This window comes from Delphinus delphis, chromosome 10, assembly GCF_949987515.2.
Source record: "Delphinus delphis chromosome 10, mDelDel1.2, whole genome shotgun sequence".
Taxonomy (NCBI): Eukaryota; Metazoa; Chordata; class Mammalia; order Artiodactyla; family Delphinidae; genus Delphinus; species Delphinus delphis.
Genome location: NC_082692.2, coordinates 25,973,674 through 25,995,683, shown reverse-complemented (window position 1 = coordinate 25,995,683; position 22,010 = coordinate 25,973,674). Strand labels below are relative to the sequence as shown.

Below are 22,010 nucleotides of genomic sequence, written 5' to 3'. Positions count from 1 at the left end.
CTGAAAAAACCATAATTCAAAAAGAGTCATGTACCACAATGTTCATTGCAGCACTATTTACAATAGCTAGGACATGGAAGCAACCTAAATGCCCACTGATAGATGAATGGATAAAGAAGATGTGGCACATGTATACAATGGAATATTACTCAGCCATAAAAAGAAACAAAATTGAGTTATTTGTAGTGAGGTGGATGGATCTAGAGTCTGTCATACAGAGTGAAGTAAGTCAGAAAGAGAAAAACAAATACCGTATGCTAACACATATATATGGAATCTTAAAAAAAAAAAACGGTTCTGACAAACCTAGAGGCAGGACAGGAATAAAGACGCAGACATAGAGAATGGACTTGTGGACACGGGGAGGGGGAAGTATAAGCTGGGACAAAGTGAGAGAGTGACATGGACATATATATACTACCAAATGTAAAACAGATAGCTAGTGGGAAGCAGCCCCATAGCACAGGGAGATCAGCTCCATGCTTTGTGACCACCTAGAGGGGTAGGATAGGGAGGGTGGGAGGGAGATGCAAGAGGGAGAGGATATGGGGTATGTGTATACATATGGCTGATTCACTTTGTTGTGCAGCAGAAGCTAACACAACGTTGTAAAGCAATTATACTCCAATAAAGATGTTAAAAAAAAAAGAAACCAGTGGAGTTGGATTCCGCCAGTTCCTCTCCATCTTTATAGACACTACTTAAAAGTCTTTTAAAAGACTTTTTTTATTTTGAATTTTATTTCATTTATTTTTTTATACAGAAGGCTCTGATTAACTATTTTATACATATTAGTGTATTTATGTCAATCCCAATCTCCCAATTCTTTTTTAATGAAAGAGGAAAATAAATTATCCATTTCCCCAGAGTAAATGAGCGGCCCTTGTACAATCAATGAGTGTTTGCTGACACCTAGTGACAATGGTAAAAGTTACAGCGCCTCACTCATGTTTTCCTCTTCTAAAAATCAAGGAATTTTGAGAATTCTTTTTCTAAATTTAATCAAATCTTTTAAAATATAATAATTTATTTTATTCCTCTCCTATGAGTTATAAAACTCCCAATAACACAATTTACCTGACCCTGAAACTTCATTGGTTTTTAGTTTGTACTTCTGGTTGAAACTAGATGTCTTGAAATAATAGCAAAGAGTTGATTAATTTAAATAGTGTATACGTGAAAGCCCCCCGCCCCCTCCAAAAAAACTGTAGCAGTATTTGTTAAATATTAGGACCTAGAAATGGGGAGTCGGTTTTACGTTTCCACCATTTCCCAATTCCCGTATTTATTCTTTCATCGAACATTAATTTTGCACGTCCCCTAAGCCAGGACAGTTCTAGGCACAGGAGTTAGAACAGAGGAAGAAACAGACATATTAACTTCAACTTTCTACCATATCCTAAATTTCCTATTGTGGAATCTTAAGTAGAACAGATCTCTCATCTGTGATGTTCTGCTCATATACATGAGGTCATAGGACACTCGATTTCCACTATCGTAAGCAAGGATTCTTTCTCCTCTTCCCTCCTTTCCTCCTCCTCTCCTTCCTCCCAATCCCCACGGCCACCACCACCACTCCTCCTTCTGGTCTAAGACCATCCAATGTAACTGCCATCACAACAGTATTAGCCATCATGGAATTTTTGTCCAAGCTCAGAAGTGATGCTTTTATCACTGTAAATCTTTCACCAACATTCAAGTTGCAGACACAGAAATTAGGAATATAACTTAAAGCATTTTACAGAGAACATGAGTACAAATTATTTTTAAGTGCACAGGTATAAGATCTATGATTATGCAAACCAAATAACCACCTGGCTTAGCTGACCCTGTAGTGATAATAGTAATTTCATCCCTGAGACTTTTTTTTTCTGAAGCTCAGTAGGTTATAACCATGTGTTGTGAGCCCCATCATAGAAATATCAAAGCTTTGCACATTCCATTCTAAACCCTCCACCCCACAAAGACATGGCTTCCCGTGCCACAATTTATGTGATGGCTACAAAGCTTACAACAGTGAGAGATCGTGGTGTTTTACTGAGTAAGGGCTCAGGTAATTATCTGGACTTTACAGAATAGAAGGATAATGTTAATGTTGGCCTTTTTTTCCTATAATAAGATTCAAGACCTGAGCACACTAATATGCAAGAGCTCTCCAGCAGAATGATCTAATCCCTTCACTAGGACCTCCAGAAGGCAGACATTTTCAGCAGCCCCACCTCAGAACAAGACAAAATTGTTTTCTCCACGATGCCTAGGCTGTCACTGAAACTAGTATTCACCACTCAGAACTACTTTCTCCATCTTCATATGACTGCCGTCAAGAACACAGACCTACTAGAGAATGGACTTGAGGATATGGGGAGGGGGAAGGGTAAGCTGTGACAAAGTGAGAGAGTGGCAGGGACATATATACACTACCAAACGTAAGGTAGATAGCTAGTGGGAAGCAGCTGCATAGCACAGGGAGATCAGCTCGGTGCTCTGTGACCACCTAGGGGGTGGGATAGGGAGGGTGGGAGGGAGGGAGATGCAAGAGGGAAGAGATATGGGAACATATGTTTATGTATAACTGATTCACTTTGTTATAAAGCAGAAACTAACACACCACTGTAAAGCCATTATACTCCAATAAAGATGTTTAAAAAAAAAGAACATAGGTGATAAATGTTTTGTTGTCATTAACATGACAAAAGCTGTTATGACTCATCTTAACAGGTGGTCCCCAATTCTAACTACCATTTTAGATGGGGATCAGTGTATTTCCCCCCCCCCCCAGGAACACATAGAAAAATTTAAAGTCAATACAGCATTAATTATCAAAAAAATGGAGTTAACCAAAGTATGTCATTTCCATATATACTCTTTAAAAAACGAATATGGCATTTTTCCTGACCATCCAGGGGCAGAACCAGGCAGCTGAAGGCAGACACTGTCGCGTTAGCCAAGACTTGGCAGGGAGCACCACACACGGCAGCTGAGATGTTCTCAGGAGAAAATCCTGCTCCAAACACATGCACGAGCCTTCCACCCAGGCAGCCTTTAAAGACAAAATGATGAGTTCACCATCATAGAGGCAAATCTTTCTTTACTCAGAATTCAAACCCATGCTTTCCTGCTCCCCTTCATTCTTTCTATGCCCTCCTGAGTCCACACACTGGCCTTAGATTCCCTGTTTTCTCAGGTTCTTCTCACTAAGCTCTGGCCTCCAAAGCCTGGAGCCCTTATTCTGTCAAACCCCAATAATTCAACAACCTATAAAACGTGTAAAAATTCCTATGTAGAAAAATAATGCTTATTTATCGTTCTTAAACTTTTTATACAGAAGAGTATAAAGTGAAAGAAAAACTTCCCCTAACTACTTATCTCACTCCCCAGAAGTAGCCATGTATAGAATTTCTTGTGAATTCTTCTTGAATTTTCTAAGCATATAGGTTTTTTTATACAAAGGGGTCATTCTATACATAATATTCTACAACTTTTTTTAAAAATTAGAAGTGTAGCATAAACATTTTTCCAAGTCTATATATACAGATCTAGCTCATCATTTTTATTTTTTATTTATTTTTTTTGCAGTATGCGGGCCTCTTACTGTTGTGGCCTCTCCCGCTGCGGAGCACAGGCTCCGGACGCACAGGCTCAGCGGCCATGGCTCACGGGCCCAGCCGCTCCGCGGCATGTGGGATCTTCCCGGACCGGGGCACAAACCCGTGTCCCCTGCATCGACAGGCGGACTCTCAACCACTGTGCCACCAGGGAAGCCCCCTAGCTCATCATTTTAATAGCCACTTAGAATTCCATCATATGATTATTCCATAATTTATTGAGCAATCTTCCTATTGATTGATAGTTCCATAATTTCTCCTCTTTTTCTGCAATTAAGGATGGTGCAATGAACTATATACACTTATATGAGTAAAACTGGTGCAACTTCTTAGAAGTGGAATTGCTAGGTCAAAGGAAAAGTAAATTTTTAATTTTGACGAATACTGCCAAATTTCTCTCCAAAATAATGTTGCCCCAGTTTATACTCCTACCTGCTGTGTAAGAAGAGTGCCTGTTTGATGGGTAAAATCATGTCAGTTCTTAACAGACAACATGTTTTGCTTCAGTCTGAAAATCAATAAAGGAAAATGTCAGCTGACATCTGAAAATGTCAGATGTGCAGAGACCTCTAGTCTACATTGAGATAGAGGTCTAGTCTCTCCTGCCTTCAATGTCAAATCTAGGTGGTATTTACACAGCTACCTGACAAACTTTTTGCTTGGGTGCATTCTTACCCCTCCTCTCTCACCATAAAAGTCATGGATTCCTAGAGAGTTGAAAGGGGAACAAGGGAGCATCCAGCCCCAAACCCTTTATCAAATAAGAAATCTGAGGCTTAAAAAAGTTACCCAGCTAAGATAGTGACAGACTCAGGACCAAACCCCAATCCCCGTAGCATCCCGCCCAGCTGAGGCCAGACATATTTGTTCCAAGAAATGGCTTGGTTCGTACTTCATCAGTCTAGGATCCTGCTCCCATAATTACTTCTAACCTTTCTGCATCACAATCACATTTGAGCTATCTCAAGTGTAGTAAGACATTAAGGGGACAGAAACCCAAACCATCACTGGAAGAAAAGGCAAGGCAAATATCAATACATCTAAAAGAAGAAAAAGTTCAACCAATGAAATCATACTGTGCAATTGGCTTATTATTGGTGGAGTATGAATTCATCTGTGAAATAGTACAAAATGATAAAAATTAATCATATTTAATAAGTTTAAAACAATTCAAATTGGCAGATAGGTTTAAAAATAAATGAAGGCATTTATGTTCTACTTAAATGATCAAATTATGAGCTCTTACAAACGGTATTACTTAAAGCACAAATTAAAGCGGGTTAATGTATCAAATTAAAATACAATCAAACACTTAGAGAATATGCACAATCTCCTCGATAAAAAACAAAGCCTCATAAATGGAGCATGACAAAGTTTTAGGAGGAAGCTGGGGCTGTTAAGAGGAAAACCGGCTTCTCTCTCCTTCTGTCATTCAGACTGACGTTGATTTCCTACCTCACAGAGTAGGGACAGGAGCTACTGATCCACTTATATAAAGAAAGCTCTTCTGCCTCATCTGCCTGACTTACCGAAGTTCTCGGTCACTGCTGTAACGGTCACTCTGGATGTGAACACCAGGATAGATGAGGCCCACCCTCTCAGGTGGTCATAACCTCTGACTTGGTACTCCCCGACAGGAAGGGATGGGACCACACACTGGAGAAGAGTACGGTTGCCAGAGACACCCACACAGGGGAACATCCCAATAAAAATGTCAACGTTCGCAGCTCCTGAGATCCCGGCCACTGAAAACGTTAAGACGTCATCAGTCTGAGAAACTGAGAGCAATTCGGGGGTGAAGGCGTCGCTGTAACCAATGACGCCCACCTGGTAAGAAAGTCCATCTACCTCTATGACCAGGGCAACGGAGCCATTCCCTGCAGGAACAGTGCACTGGATGAGCTCAGAGCTGAGGTTCACAGTCAGGCAGGCCTGCTGGCCAATGTAGACTAAAGTGGAGTTCCGTCCCCTCAGGGCTGTACCCTCCAAGGTCAAGAGGCTTCCACCATGGAGGCTGAAATTCTTGGGGAAATAATGAAACACTTGAGGCAAAATGTGGAAGTGTCTGTAAACGTGACCAGAACAAGCATACCCATATCTCGTATGAAGAACCGACAGGTAGTGGGGTCCTGGGGCCAAGCCACTGATACAACACGCCACGTGGGTTGTATTAAAGGAAGTCACAGTGCAAGGAAGGCGATCATCCACAAACACCATTGGCTCATCAGCCGCGGTACCTAACCTCTGACCCCTAATCAGCACTGTGGTCAGAGACCCACTGATGCTTGTGGTCCAGGCGTCCATGACAGGAGTTGTCTCTTGACACAAGAAAAGAGTGCAATTCCCCTGACAGGCGCTGGGCAGCCCATTAACCAGGACAGTAACATTCAGGGTGAAGGAAGCGCCAGGCACGGGGTTACCCACCGGGGTAATCCGACAGAGGACCGCCTGGTCCCCCAAACTCAAAATCACACAAGTGAAAGGACCTGAAATGTCAACCTGAACTGACCTCCTGCTGGAATTAAGAGCCAAGCCCCTCACCGTGAGTACTGTCCCTCCACAAGTGGACCCAAGTGTTGGGGAAATGGCTGTTATCTGAGGCAACACCACAAACTGCTGGGGCACCGCAGACATGTCAGCAAACCCCATCTGCCTCTGACGTACTTGGAGAGGATAGATGCCCGCCTCCAAACTGTGAAGAGGAAAAGCGCACCCAGACAGGCTTGTGTTGCTACTGGGAGACTGGGTCTCAACATCACAGCTCAAGTTCCCCAGAAGGACCTCTGAGTTGGAGAGATTCTGCCCTTCCACGTAGAGCCTCAGGCTGTGATTTGTGATTTCTCCTCGCGTGGCTGTGACCACCGGGGTTGCTGCCATTTCATATGTGAAGATGAAGCCCTTCCCCACCAGGCTTGGCAAAGGTTGGTGGGGGAAGGGCCGGCTGCCAGCCCAGACCTCCACAGGGGCTGGGGCACCAGGAGGCAGGGGGGCTGGCGGGGTCTCACACCAGACGTTCGTCTCCGTTGAGTTCACAATGTCACAGGACCGATTGCCCACGAGCACCCAAACCAAAGCTGGGTCGCTGCTGAACCCTCTTCCTGAGATGCTGAGGATGGTTCCACCTAAAGCACAAATATTGAGAATAAAACTGAAAAGCTGATATTTCAGAACTAGGAACTCACAGCCCCTGTGTGAGCCCCAGCAGGACCAAGTAAAAGGTGGGGTAAGTGTTAGTGAAAGTATCTCACCTCACCCATCAATGTTGATGTGTGATCATTTTGGCAGGAGTCAGATGCGCTATATTTCACATGATAGTAAAACAATATAAATTGTCCTATAAGAGCAATGTTTATACTATTTAAGACAAAATTTCCAAGTATGTTTATAGATCCTTAGAAACCTCCATCAACTTGGACACTAATGAAAAATCAAATTTCTTGAAGTGCTCTTGTCATCTGCTATATTATCTTAACATGTCAGTCTATATGATTCTACAAATTATTATGTAGAAAGAGGATATGTATATTTCATATACATATGTATACAACATATACATAATGAAAAATCAAATTCTTTAGTCTTCTTGTCATCTGTTGTATTATCTGCCCTAATATTCCGTATTATTCTCTATGTTATTATGTAGTATATATGTATACTGTTCTATATATATTAAACTTACTAATGAAAAATCTAATTTGTTGAAGTCTTCTACTTATCTTCTATATTATTCTATGTAATATTCCAGTATTCCATATATTATGTAGTCGTGTGTGTGTGTATATGACATATCAAGAAGAACTGAAACATTGAAGCATGCTTGTAATTTTGCTGCTGTATTCATAGACATCGTCTCACTTTCTAGTTGAGGCACAATCAAATCCCATCTTCAGGACAGGGATGGGGGCAACGTACCCCTTATCATTACCAAATCAGTGGTATAGCCAAGCAGCTTTAAAAAGGATTATACTATGTTCAAGAAGGAGAATGTACCTACTGTATAGCACAGGGAACTACTCAATACTCTGCAATGGCCTATATGGGAAAAGAATCTTAAAAAGAGTGGATATATGTATGTGTATAACTAATTCACTTTGATATACACCTGAAACTAACACAACATTGTAAATCAACTATACCCCAATCAAAAAAAATTTTTTAAAGGATAATGTGTTATTCCATCCACTATCACAATGATTATCACAGGCAAATACATAGCTTTCAGTTTTTTCTGAAAATGAGTAGTTTTCTAGATTTCTCTATTTGTCCTGTCCTGACATCTCCCATGTTGACATTTGTGCTTCTGACTCTGTCTCGTCCTTCATCTACATCCCTAGAGCAAGCGAAGACATCAAAGACTCATGCCTCTTGCCCTTGCCCATGCAGTATCAAAACGGCTAACTCAGGAAGCTCTTCTCTCGTTTACTACTGTTGTTTTTTTAATCGAAATATAGTTTATCTACAATATTGTGTTCATTTCTGATGTACAGCAAAGTGATTCAGTGATATGTACTCGAGATGCGCCACTTTTTAGATGTTTCAGCCTCCTTCCATTAGGAAAAAAGAAAACCAGGCACATCTCCTTTAAAGAATTAAAAATTCTTTAATTTCCTGAACTCACTGGGCTAAGGGATCCTGAGTTTTCACACCTTCCAAAGTACATCACTCAGTTCCCAGTGCAGGGGAAAGCACCTCTCCCTGCAGCCCCTTCTCTGGTCTCACCAGGAACAAACTCTGAATATCCAGGGAGTAGACTTGCTGAATAAATAATACCAGTCAGGTCAAAGCCACTCACCCAGAACGGACCCACAGCAAGGCTGGATGCTGAAGACTTCTGTGATGTACTGGATGTGAAGATCCACACTATAGAAAATGGGGAGATGGTCATGAAATAACTGAGAGTCAGAAAAAAAAGAGAAAAGAAGGCACGAGACAGCCGAGATGTATGTATTGGGGGGAGAAGAAGAAAGAAAGGGGGCTGTGATGGAGAGCACAGGTGAGGGGCACAGTCCACCAGAGAAGGAAGGAAACGTGAAGAAGAGAAGCTAAGTGGGATATTTTCCTGCTCCAATATCAAGTGGGCACATCAGCCTCATAGAGTTTAGCTACTTTCTGGAATGAAGTAAGGGAACTTCTGGAGAAATACTGGGCAGGGGGACTTCAGGGTAAAGAGGACTGAGCACGGCTTGTGCAGTAATTGAAGCCATTTATTCAAAGCCCAAGACACTGTTATTATTAAAGGTCTTAGTGAAATCACAATCTCTTATTAAGCGCAGACTCTTCCTCCTTACATAGAGATGCCCATCCCACCTCACCCCAACCCAACTGAGAGACATGACATCTTAGTTCCAGAAAGTTCTCCTTTCCCCAACTAGTAAGCCAAAAACTGGTCTTGAGAGTGAACTGTCCTGTAGGGTCTCCAAGATTTGTTCAAATTTTAGGGTTCTCATATGTTTATCCTTTAACTTCAGAAGAAGAAGAAAAAATAAAGACCTAACTCAAAACTAGAATTCCTCAACTGAATCGCTAGACCATCAACAGACTTAAAATGAATGGCAAGGGTCCACCTCACCCTTGTGCATGAATGTGGGCCCCATTGATGGAGACTGAGATTCCATGGAGCCCAGCAGGCAGCGGGGGCAGCACCACCTCCAGGCCCTGAGCTGCCTGCGCTCGGACCCGAGCTCTGGTGTCCCCAATGTGGACTTGGGCATCCAAATCCGTGTGGTTCATTGGCAGCACCATTCCAATGGAAAGGGTCTCACCTCCTGTGTTGAAAAGAATCCATTAGCCCCTGTGAAGTGGATTTGTGGTCTCAACCGTTTATTCAATTCTAAGATTAGCTTTTGAGATTAAACACGTGGTTAGCCCTGTGCATAATACTCTGATTAAGAGTTTTAATGCCGGGAATTCCCTGGCGGTCCAGTGGTTAGAACTTGGCACTTTCACTGCTGGAACCAGGTTTGATCGTTGGTCAGGGAACTAAGATCCTGCAAGCCGTGCAGTGTGGCCAAAACAAATAAAAATAATTTGAAAAAGCTTTTAATGCCAACCTAATTTTTATCATGAAACTTACAACTCATTTAATAGAGCTACAGCCTATAACTTCAAGGGCATAGAAAGAAAAAATTGTCAGGACAATTGTACACAAGAGGCATTAATTCATATCCATACAGAGGCAAATCAAGTAGCTATGATGGTCTTCATAACCAGAAAATAACACCCCATGTCCTTTTTGTAGCCTCTACTTTTCTGAAGATAGAAGTCTAAAGCTCTGTTTTGATTATGCGCCGAGCCCTGTAGCAATGCTATACATGAGCGCAGTCATTCGCAGTTACAGAGCCCTTTCACCCACATTATCCCATTTGACCCTCACACTGTCCTGATAACATATGCAGGGCAGTTAGCAGGATTGGCATTTTGCTTTTGAGGAAACTAAGGCTCAGTAGCCCAGGTCTCAGAGCTGATTAATGGAAATGTGAGGGCCTGAGTCCAGTCTTGTATCTCAATGCCTTTTTAGTTTACTAGCAACTCTACTAAAATGCCATGTATACTACGGACACTTCATTTTATCTCATATATGTATTGAGTATCAAGAGGAACAGATATGGCTATCAGATGTTAAATGAAGTTTCGCAGGGTATGTAAAGCAGATAGGCTCTAAAAGGTTATAGAAAATCTGCTTATTGGGGCTATATTTAAAACAATTAGGTGTGTGAATTTGAATTTGGCACTGGCGGACTTTTCAGCTAATGGATCCCAGCCTGCTGTGAAGAAGGAAACCACATGGGGCCAATGTAGAGAGGCCATCTTTGGCCCATTTATACAACACCCAGTATCTGGCAGAATAATGGTGCTCACTTCAATAAAGCATTTATTGAGTGCTACTCTGTGTTAGTTCCTGGGCTATGTACTTTTACCTATTGATACTTTATCTCCATTTTTCCCAATAACGTTGAAAGACTTATTCCTACCTAACAGTTGGAGAAGCTAAAGATAAAGGAAGTTAAGTATTGTGCCCAAGGAGTGGTTGAGCTGGAATTCATTCAGGTCGGGCGCTGACAGCAAAAATCACACTAATGGTCTCTCACATCAAATCCTTCCTCCTCCTTCCCTGCCCCTCTTCTTTTCTCTTTGATTTCATCTTGGCTCTACTGTCATCATCAGCATCAGCATCTCCCGGATGGAGATACGTAGCCATCCAACTTTCAACATAAACTTTCCCAACAGGGCACCACTCACTGTGGGTTTTATAACAAGTTCTTCTTTATTCTGCCTGTAGAAAGATCTCATTGCAAGTGTAAATCCTGCAAATAATGCATCATGTTGTATATATCAATAACATGATCTCCTTGGGCTCTTGGTCAATTGTCAAGCTAATCTGAGATGCCTTTGAGGCACTGATGCAATGTATTTATTCTTTTCATTATAGGTGGGAAATTTTATTAAGAGCCAAAATCACTGAAATCTGAATAGAACATGGAGCTCCCTCCTCCCTTTTCTACTTCGTTGGGAAGAATCTATACCACTAAGGAATTTTACACACTTTGGTCGCCTCAGGCAGCAAATTCTTCTTCTGCACTATCTGAGCTGAATAATATTGAGAAGCTAAAGGACACCTCCCTTTATGTACTCTTGAGCAATGGAAAATGAAAATAGTACCAGAAAAATTGAGTCCAGGCTGTTTCTTTAGGAAATTTGATGGTCTTGTATAATAAACCCTTAGACATGTCTGCCATAAACTCTGTCAACTGGCACCCAATTAACCAGAACACAGTGCTACCTGCTACTTTTCCAAATCTATATGTTATGACGTGATAATAAATTGTCATAATTCCATCCAGTCATATCATCTGAATCATCAAAGAAAGATTAAATCATTTCATGTAGTTGGATGCTAAATAATACACTCTTTATATATATGTCACTCAAGGAACAAGTTAATCAGAATATACTATTTTCTAATCATATCTAATAACTGCTATAAAAGGACCTGCTGCCCCAAATGCTATTTTACAATAAACTGTAAGTGGCTGCGTGCCTGGAATCTGCAACCAGACTGCCTGAGTTCAAATCCCCACTCTGGTACTTACTACCAGATTGTTACTACCAAGTAACATCTTAAACAAGTAACTTATTCTCTCTGTTCTTTAGTTTCCTAATCTGTAAACTGAGGCTAATAATTCTATAAATTAATGACAAAGATTAATGTCTACTATATGTCTGTGCTATTACTATTGGCACATAGTAGGTACACAATACATATTTACTGAATTTTTAACTTCGAATTCCCATGTCATTTTCAGGATAGAAATGGTCCCAATTTTACAGAGAGAAAAACAGATATAAGGAAATTTATTCAATGATGGCTAAGAGGACAAAATCAGTCTCCAGGTTTTCAGAAAAATAACTTCCATCCAAAATATAATACTATCTTCAATAAAATTAATAGGCCATTGTTTTGCCTTTTTATACAATCAGTGCTGTAAGCTAAAAAGATCCTACAGGATCAGGTAGTTTACCTGCTATGCTGCTTCTGTTTCTGCTGAGAGACACAATTACTGGATTTAAAGAGGAGACGTAAGTAAATGCCTTGGGAAGTACCACAGAATGGTCCCCTCTGATCACAGTCACATTCACTGTAGGTCCATCTTCCCCCTGAAAAATTAATTTTTAAAATCAAAACTCTGGGGACTCCCCTGGTGGTCCAGTGGTAAAGAATCCACCTTCCAATGCAGGGGACGCGGGTTCAATCCCTGGTCGGAGAACTAAGATCCCACATGCCGCGGCACAACTAAGCCCACGCGCCACAACTATTGAGCTCTTGCATCTCAACGAGAGAGCCCATGTGCTGCAAACTACAGAGCCCACTCACCCTGGAGCCCTTGCACCACAACTAAAGAGAGAAAACCCACATGCCACAACTAGAGAGAAGCCCGGGTGCCGCAACGAAGAGACCACACACCATAACAAAAGGTCCCACATGCCTCAACGAAGATCCCGTGTGCCACAACTAAGACCCGACACAGCCAAAAAATTAAGGAAAATAAATAGTTTTTAAAAAATAAAAACTCTGTAAATAAGACTGAGTTGAGCAAAGTCCATACAGAATTAGTTTAAAGGGTTAATTTCAAGAAAATTGTTTTTAAAGACTATATTTGCTACTTTGAAGTCTCTCTCTGTGCCTCTCTGTGTCTCTCTCTGTCTCTGTCTCTCTCACATGCACACACACTCACAGTGACAAGTGCTTAGAATAGGCAAGTGCAGCATCCAACAGATTAAAGAGTAAAGAAGAATGATTTGCAATTAACACACCAATTGGTTCTGCAAAAAAAATGCAATTTCAAATAAACATCTATATCTAGCTAAACTACCCATCAAGTGTGAGAGTACTTTGAGATATTTAAGTACTAAGAAAACTTCCCTCCCACATTTTCTTTCTTGGGGTATTTCTTAAGGCTATTATCTTATAAAATAAGCAATAACCAAAAAAAGAGAAAAAATACTCCAAGAAACAGTGAAGCTACTCAGGAGAGCAGTCAAGGGAAATACTAGGATGAAACCTATAGAATAAATCTAGAAAACACAAGTTAGATTGAAGCAGAAGAAGAGGGAGCTTCAAGAAAAAAGAGCAACTGATATAATGAAATATTTTTTATAGAGGATTTTTATAATAAGGAAGACATGTAAAAAAAAAAACTCTAGGGACTTCCCTGGTGGCACGGTGGTTAAGAATCCGCCTGCCAATGCAGGGGACACAGGTTTGAGCCCTGGTCCAGGAAAATCCCACATGCCGCGGAGCAACTAAGCCCATACGCCACAGCTACTGAGCCCGCGTGCCACAACTACTAAGGCCCACACGCCTAGAGCCCGTGCTCCGCAACAAGAGAAGCCACCACAATGAGAAGCCCACACACCACAACGAAGAATAGCCCCCACTCACCGCAACTAAAGAAAGCCCACGCACAGCAACGAAGACCCAACACAGCCCCAAAAAAAACAAATAAATAAATTTATGAAGTAAAAAACTCTAAGAAAAAGACAAACTATAAAAAATATATATTGCCTGATTCTGTCAGTATCATTCAAATTGTTTAATAATGTAAATATGGTTTATTGATTTAACCAACAAATGACACTGTAACTATATTCAAAGGAATTTAAAGTGGTTGTTTCAGAAAGGGGGACTGAAGAATGGGGAAGTGGGTACGAGAGAGTATGATTGTCTTACTATTTTCTTTTGAACTTTGCATGTATTGCTTTGTTCAATTAAAAGTTGGCTTTCCTAATTTTTATTCTCTCTAGTAAAAGAAATTCAAACAGTACAAATTTTACCCACTAAAATAGTAAATATAGCTAAAGTGCTGATACTCAATGTTGGCCAAGGCACCAGAAATCAGACACCCACACAGCGATGGTGAGAGTATTATTTAAAATGAGTTTCAGACAACTGGATATCCATGTCAAAAGCTTTATACCTCTGTGCTGCTGTTGTTGGCACATAGTAAGTACACAGGAAATTTTGGAAATTATCTAAATGTCCAATAATGGGAAATATACAAATTACAACACAAACATATTAGAATTGCATGCAGTTTATATATAAAAGCTAACATTTCATAATATTTGAATAACTGGATGAGATAAAAATATGGGACCAGAGATCAAAGATTACTCTGAACCCTCTCTTCTTCCAGAGATCTTTATTGTTCAGCAGACAGCCTTCTTTGGGGGTCATGGATGTGCTAGGAATCTTGATGTCACTGAAGTGAACTCTGAATAGGAAGTTCAATTTCAGCTGTGAGCATGACTCTCACCCACAGCACCAGGGAAGGGTCTGGACCAAAAACTCTTATGCCATCTATGGGATAGCACCAGCTGAAGAGGGATGGGAAAGCTAAGGGACTTGTTTTTAAGAAACAAGGGAAGCAGTAGGGACTAACTAGGAAGCTATTTCATAGGAACCAGACATTCTAGAGGATTCCAAGTTCCACCAGTCACATCCATGCCAGAAAACAAAATTGCTAATGAAAACTAAGTTATTTGTTTACTTGAGAAAGAAGCGAGATTCTAAGATATATGTCTTGCAAACCAACACTCAGAATGTGCACTAGGTAAATATATTTATTCTGTGGCACTAATACTCATTAAGAGTATGGACTGGGACTGCCTGGTTGTCTTCTTTTAAAAGAAATTAACTGATGCTAATTACAAGCCCCATTGGCGGGGTCAGCTTCCCAGTTCATAACAGAAGTGCTTCCATGTAAGCAACATAAGCATGCTCTCATAATGAAAACGTCATGTCAGTTAACTTAGTTCTAAGGAACGATTCACTGAGAACCTTACACTACACGTTAACAATGGTCACTCACTCAGAGAGGAAATGTCAAAAGATTCCACTTACCTTGGGTGGAACTTTGCATTGAATTCTTCGTGAATTGCTTGTGGTGACATTAATGGCACAAAACTGGGATCCAAATAAAACCAGGCTAACATCTTCCAAACTAGAGCCTCGGATGGTGGCCCAGAGCCCTCCTGTACAAAAGCAGCATTTTCAGATAGGACACACAGCCGTACAGACAGACAACAATTAATTATCCACAAGAGAAATAAATGAAATCAAAATATGAAACTCCTTAGTCAAAACACAAGGCATGTTCAAACTGAAGAAAAAGACTAAAGTTAAAAATATAAACTACTAAATGAGATGGGAGATACAGTGACTGAAGGGCAGAGAGGAGGAGATATTTAAGACTAAAACATAGAGATAAAACACAGACGTGGAACAGAGAAGTAGAGTATCAATAGATGGTCTCTGGAAACTGCTTCTGCTCCAGATTTCTGAACATCATCCCTGCCAATTCTATAAAACAAACTCTCTTCCCAAGAAACCAGTATAAGAGAGCAAGTATAAGACAGTAGATAGAGCAGGGGGCCCAGAGTCAGGGCTATAGACTGCTCTACCACTTAGAGCAGGTCATTTGCATTATTGTCCCTGAGTTCACTGGTCCTCATCTCCCTCAACTTTTTTTTTTTTTGGCCATGCCACTCGGCTTGCAGGATCTTAGCTCCCCGACCAGGGATTGAACCCGGCCCTCAGCAGTGAAAGCTCAGAGTCCTAATCACCGGACCACCAGGGAATTCCCTCTCCCTCATCTTTAAATGACAGCCTTAACCCTTCCAGCTTTGTGATTCGATACCACACAGACTATGTTCTGGTCTCCATAATGATATAGAAGGGACTGTCATTGTCACCAAGTGCTGCCAGGATTTCTGTACTGACCACTGAGGAGGAGCAACCACAGAAACCCCCATCTCCTCACCACAAACGTCAGTAAGAGAAGGAATGGCACCAATCGCACTGATACCACGGCACACAATACCATTTGGAGGACCAGCCCTTGATCCAGCTGATGGACAGGAAGCCCACTTATTGTTGATCAGCAACGATTCTGGTCTGCCATCTTTCCAGAAAGGGACATAAAAGAGGCAGTGAAGCCACCAAATAGAGACACATATCCCATGCCAGTGGGGAGAGGCCACAGAAGCAAGGTTGTCATTCCCCAATGTGTCAGGGTGAGAAAGGAAATTTATACAACCTGATGAAACTCTTGCAGGAGCATGTGACTAAGTGGAATGTTACCCTGAAGTTAAATATATAAACATGCCCTTAAGATTCAGGACAAGACTACAATAAACTTCTAAGTTAAAGAATAACATTGAGGGAGAGCCAACATACATTAGCAACATAAAAGATACAATATCTGGAAACAATCTTGACAAGAACAATTCAAGAGTATGAAGAAATGTGAAGAAAGCTTTGAAATGCTGCTGACAAACGTAACAGATGAGTTAAAACTTAAATAAGAAAACTAAAGTAAATGTACGGAAAGAGTGAACATTGTAAGGTGGCATATCTTTCTTTTTTTTTCTTTTTGAATTTTATTTTATTTATTTTTTATACAGCAGGTTATTAGTTATCTATTTTATACATATTAGTGTATACATGTCAATCCCAATCGCCCAATTCATACCACCACCACCACCACCACCCCACCTGCCACTTTCCCTCTTGGTGTCCATATGTTTGTTCTCTACATCTGTGTCTCTATTTCTGCCCTGCAAACTGGTTCATCTGTACCATTTTTTTAGATTCCACATATATGCGTTAATATACTATATTTGTTTTTCTCTTTCTGACTTACTTCACTCTGTATGACACTCTCTAGATCCATCCACGTCTATATAAATGACCCAATTTCGTTCTTTTTTATAACTAATATTCCATTGTATATATTCCATTGTATAAACTTCTTTATCCATTCATCTGTCAATGGGCATTTAGGTTGCTTCCATGACCTGGCTATTGTAAATAGTGTTGCAACTAACACTGGGGTGCATGTGTCTTTCTGAATTATCGCTTTCTCTGGGTATATGCCCAGTAGTGGGGTTCCTGGGTCATATGGTAGTTCTATTTTTAGTTTTTTAAGGAACCTCCATGCTGTTCTCCATAGTGGCTTATCAATTTACATTCCCACCAACAGTGCAACAGGGTTCCCTTTTCTCCACACCCTCTCCAGCATTTCTTGTTTGTAGATTTTCTGACGATGCCCTTTCTAACTGGTATGAGGTGATACCTCATTGTACTTTTGATTTGCATTTCTCTAATAATTAGTGATGTTGAGCAACCTGTCGTGTGCTTCTTGGCCACTGTATGTCTTCTTTGCAGAAATGTCTATTTAGGTCTTCTGCTCATTTTTTGATTAGGTTGTTTGTTTTTTTTACTATTGAGCTGCATAAGCTGTTTATATATTTTGGAGATTAGTCCTTTGTCCGTTGATTTGTTTGCAAATATTTTCTCCCATTCTGAGGGTTGTCTTTTTATTTTTGTTTTTATTTCCATTACTCTAGGAAGTGGATCAAAAAAAAGATCTTGCTGTGATTTATGTCAAAGAGTGTTCTTCCTATGTTTTCCTCTAAGAGTTTTATAGTGTCCAGTCTTGCATTTAGGTCTCTACTCCATTTTGAGTTTATTTTTGTGTATGGTGTTAGGAAGTGTTCTAATTTCATTCTTTTACATGTAGCTATCCAGTTTTCCCAGCACAACTTATTGAAGGGCTATCTTTTCTGCACTGTATATCCTTGCCTCCTCTGTCATAGATTAGTTGACCATAGGTGCGTGGGTTTATCTCTAGGCTTTCTATCCTGTTCCATTGATCTATATTTCTGTTTTTGAGCCAGTACCATACTGTCTTGATTACTGTAGCTTTGTAGTATAGTCTGAAGTCAGGGAGTCTGATTCCTCCAGCTCCATTTTTTTCCCTCAAGACTGCTTTGGCTATTTGGGGTCTTTTGTGTCTCCACACAAATTTTAAGATGATTTTGTTCTAGTTCTGTAAAAAATGCCACTGGTAATTTGATAAGGATTGCACTGAATCTGTAGATTGCTTTGGGTAGTACTGTCATTTTCACAATATTGATTCTTCCAATCCAAGAACATGGTATATCTCTCCATCTGTTTGTGTCATCTTTGATTTCTTTCATCAGTGTCTTATAGTTTTCTGCATACAGGTCTTTTGTCCCCTTAGGTAGGTTTACCCCTAGGTATTTTATTCTTTTTGTTGTAATGGTAAATGGGGTTGCTTCCTTAATTTCTCTTTCTGATCTTTTGTTGTTAGTGTATAGGAATGCAAGAGATTTCTGTGCATTAATTTTGTATCCTGCAACTTTACCAAATTCATTAATTAGCTGTAGTAGTTTTCTGGTGGCATCTTTAGGATTCTCTATGTATAGTATCATGTCATCTGCAAACAGTGACAGTTTTACTTCTTCTTTTCCAATTTGTATTCCTTTTATTTCTTTTTCTTCTCTGATTGCCGTGGCTAGGACTTCCCAAACTATGTTGAATAATAGTCATAAGAGTAGACAACCTTGTCTTGTTCCTGATCTTAGAGGAAATGCTTTCAGTTTTTCACCATTGAGAATGATGTTTGCTGTGGGTTTGTCATATATGGTCTTTATTATGTTGAGGTAGGTTCCCGCTATGCCCACTTTCTGGAGAGTTTTTATCATAAATTGGTGTTGAATTTTGTCAAAAGCTTTTTCTGCATCTATTGAGATGATCATATGGTTTTTATTCTTCAGTTTGTTAATATGGTGTATCACATTGATTGATTTGCGTATACTGAAGAATCCTTGCATCCCTGGGATAAATCCCACTTGATCATGGTGTATGATCCTTTTAATATGTTGTTGGATTCTGTTTGCTAGTATTTTGTTGAGGATTTTTGCATCTATACTCATCAGTGATATTGGTCCGTAATTTTTTTTGTAGAATCTTTGTCTAGTTTTGGTAGCAGGATGATGAGTTAGAATGAGTTTGGGAGTGTTCCTTCCTCTGCGATTTTTTGGAAGGGTTTGAGAAGGATGGGTGTTAGCTCTTCTCTAAATGTTTGATAGAATTCACCTGTGAAGCCATCTGGTCCTGGACTTCTGTTTGTTGGAAGGTTTTTAATCACAATTTCAATTTCATTACTTGTGATTGGTCTGTTCATATTTTCTATTCCTTCCTGGTTCAGTCTTGGAAGGTTACACCTTTCTAAGAATTTGTCCATTTCTTCCAGGTTGTCTATTTTATTGGCATAGAGTTGCTCATAGTAGTCTCTTACGAAACTTTGTATTTCTGCGATGTCTGTTGTAACTTCTTTTTCATTTCTAATTTTATTGATTTGAGTCCTCTCCTTCTTTTTCTTGATAAGTCTGGCTAAACGTTTGTCAATTTTGTTTACCTTCTCAAAGAACCAGCTTTTGGTTTTATTGATCTTTGCTATTGTTTTGTTTCTATTCCACTTATTTCTGCTCTGATCTTTATGATTTCTTTCCTTCTACTAACTTTGGGTTTTGTTTGTTCTTCTTTCTCTAGTTCCTTTGGGTGTCAGGTTAGATTGTTTATTTGAGATGTTTCTTGTTTCTTGAGGTAGGTTTGTATTGCTATAAACTTCCCTCTTAGAACTGCTTTTGCTGCCTCCCATAGGTTTTTGGATCGTCGTGTTTTCGTTGTCATTTGTCTCTAGGTATTTTTTGATTTCCTCTTTGATTTCTTCAGTGATCTCTTGGTTATTTAGTAACGTATTGTTTAGCCTCCATGTGTTTGTGTTTTTTATGTTTTTTTCCCTGTAATTCATTTCTAATCCCATAGCATTGTGATCGGAAAAGATGCTTGATATGACTTCAATCTTCTTAAATTTACCGAGGCTTGATTTGTGACCCAAGATGTGATCTATCCTGGAGAATGTTCTGTGTGCACTTGAGAAGAAAGTGTAATCTGCTGTTTTTGGATGGAATGTCCTATAAATATCAATTAAATCTATCTGGCCTATTGTGTCATTCAAAGCTTGTGTTTCCTTATTAATTTTCTGTCTGGATGATCTGTCCATTGGTGGAAGTGAGGTGTTAAAGTCCCCCACTATTATTGTGTTACTGTTGATTTCCTCTTTTACAGCTGTTAGCAGTTGCCTTATGTATTGAGATGCTCCTATGTTGGGTGCATATATATTTGTTATATCTTCTTCTTGGATTGATCCCTTGATCATTACGTAGTGTCATTCCTTGTCTCTTGTAACATTCTTTAAGTCTATTTTATCTGATATGAGTATTGCTGCTCCAGCTTTCTTCTGATTTCCATTGGCATGGAATATTTTTTCTATCCCCTCACTTTCAGTCTGTCTGTGTCTCTAGGTCTGAAGTGGGTCTCTTGTAGACAGCATATATATGGGTCTTGTTTTTGTATCCATTCAGCAAGCCTGTGTCTTTTGCTTGGAGCATTTAATGCATTCATGTTTAAGGTAATTATCGATAGGTATGTTCCTATTACCATTTTCTTAATTGTTATGGGTTTGTTTTTATAGGTCCTTTTCTTCTCTTGTGTTTCCCACTTAGAGAAGTTCCTTTAGCATTTGTTGTAGAGATGGTTTGGTGGTGCTGAATTCTCTTAGCTTTTGCTTGTCTGTAAAGCTTTTGATTTCTCCGTCAAATCTGAATGAGATCCTTGCCACGTAGAGTAATCTTGGTTTTAGTTTCTTCCCTTTCATCACTTTACATATATCGTGCCACTCCCTTCTGACTTGTTGAGTTTCTGCTGAGAAATCACCTGTTAACCTTATGGGAGTTCCCTTGTATGTTGTCGTTTTTCCCTTGCTGCTTTCAGTAATTTTTCTTTGTCTTATTTTTGCCAATTTAATTACTATGTGTCTCAGCATGTTTCTCCTTGGGTTTATCCTGCCTGGGATTCTCTGTGCTTCCTGGATGTAGGTGGCTATTTCCTTTCCCATGTTAGGGAATTTTTCGACTATAATCTCTTCAAATATTTTCTCGGGTCCTTTCTCTCTCTCTTCTCCTTCCTAGACCCCTATAATGCAAATGTTGTTGTGTTTAATGCTGTCCCAGAGGTCTCTTAGGCTGTCTTCATTTCTTTTCATGCTTTTTTCTTTATTCTGTTCCATGGCAGTGAATTACACCATTCTGTCTTCCAGGTAACTTATCCGTTCTTCTGCCTCAGTTACTCTGCTACTGATTCCTTCTAGTGTATTTTTCATTTCAGTTATTGTATTGTTCATCTCTGTTTGTTTGTTCTTTAATTCTTCTAGGTGTTTGTTAATTCTTCTAGTTCTTTGTTAAACATTTCTTGCATCTTCTCGGTCTTTGCCTCCATTCTTTTTCTGAGGTCCTGGATCATCTTCACTATCATTATTCTGAATTCTTTTTCTGGAAGGTTGCCTATCTCCACTTCATTTAGTTATTTTTCTGGGGTTTTATCTTGTTCCTTCATCTGGTACAAAGTCCTCTGCCTTTTCATTTTGTCTGTCTTTCTGTGAATGTGGTTTCTCCTTCCACAGGCTGCAGAATTGTAGTTCTTCTTGCTTCTGCTGTCTGCCCTCTTGTGGATGAGGCTACCTAAGATGCCTGTGGCATACCTTTCTAAGTTAAACTAAAGCATCAATACAATCATGATAAAAATACAAAAAAATTTTTAATTTAAATTAGACATGCTGATTTTAAAATTCAATGAAAAATAAACAATAGCCAGAAAACAAAATTTCAAAAATAAGAGTGAAGGTCTTCTGCCAGACATTAAAATACCTTACAAAACAGTTATAATTGGGGAGATCAGGTGGCAGAGTAGGATGATGCAGAGCTCACCTCCCCCAACAAACACATCAAAATACATCTACATGTGGAGCAACTCACTGCAAACAACCTGGATGCTGGCAAAAAGGTTCTTCTACAACCAAGGCTGTAAGAAAATCCTCACAGAGTTGGGTGGGAAGGGAGGAGAAGCAATCAGCTCAGGACCCACACCCCTAGCAGGGGACACAGAAGAAAAGGGGGATATCTCAGGCTCGGGGACCC

The 22,010-nt window shown here is 39.9% G+C and overlaps 1 protein-coding gene across 5 annotated transcripts in view; it reads right to left on the bottom strand.

The window, feature by feature from the left end:
• The window catches only part of PKHD1 (PKHD1 ciliary IPT domain containing fibrocystin/polyductin), a 435,870-nt gene that overhangs the window by 360,780 nt on the left and 53,080 nt on the right, over nt 1–22,010 (bottom strand). For all 5 annotated transcript variants that reach the window (XM_060021687.1, XM_060021686.1, XM_060021688.1 and 2 more), the window contains 6 exons: nt 15,007–15,137; nt 12,125–12,260; nt 9,175–9,370; nt 8,398–8,465; nt 5,135–6,727; nt 2,897–3,040 (listed from right to left, as the gene is read on the bottom strand). In XM_060021687.1, the coding sequence (XP_059877670.1) occupies nt 2,897–3,040; nt 5,135–6,727; nt 8,398–8,465; nt 9,175–9,370; nt 12,125–12,260; nt 15,007–15,137 (2,268 nt within the window). The remainder of the gene's footprint in view (nt 1–2,896; nt 3,041–5,134; nt 6,728–8,397; nt 8,466–9,174; nt 9,371–12,124; nt 12,261–15,006; nt 15,138–22,010) is intronic.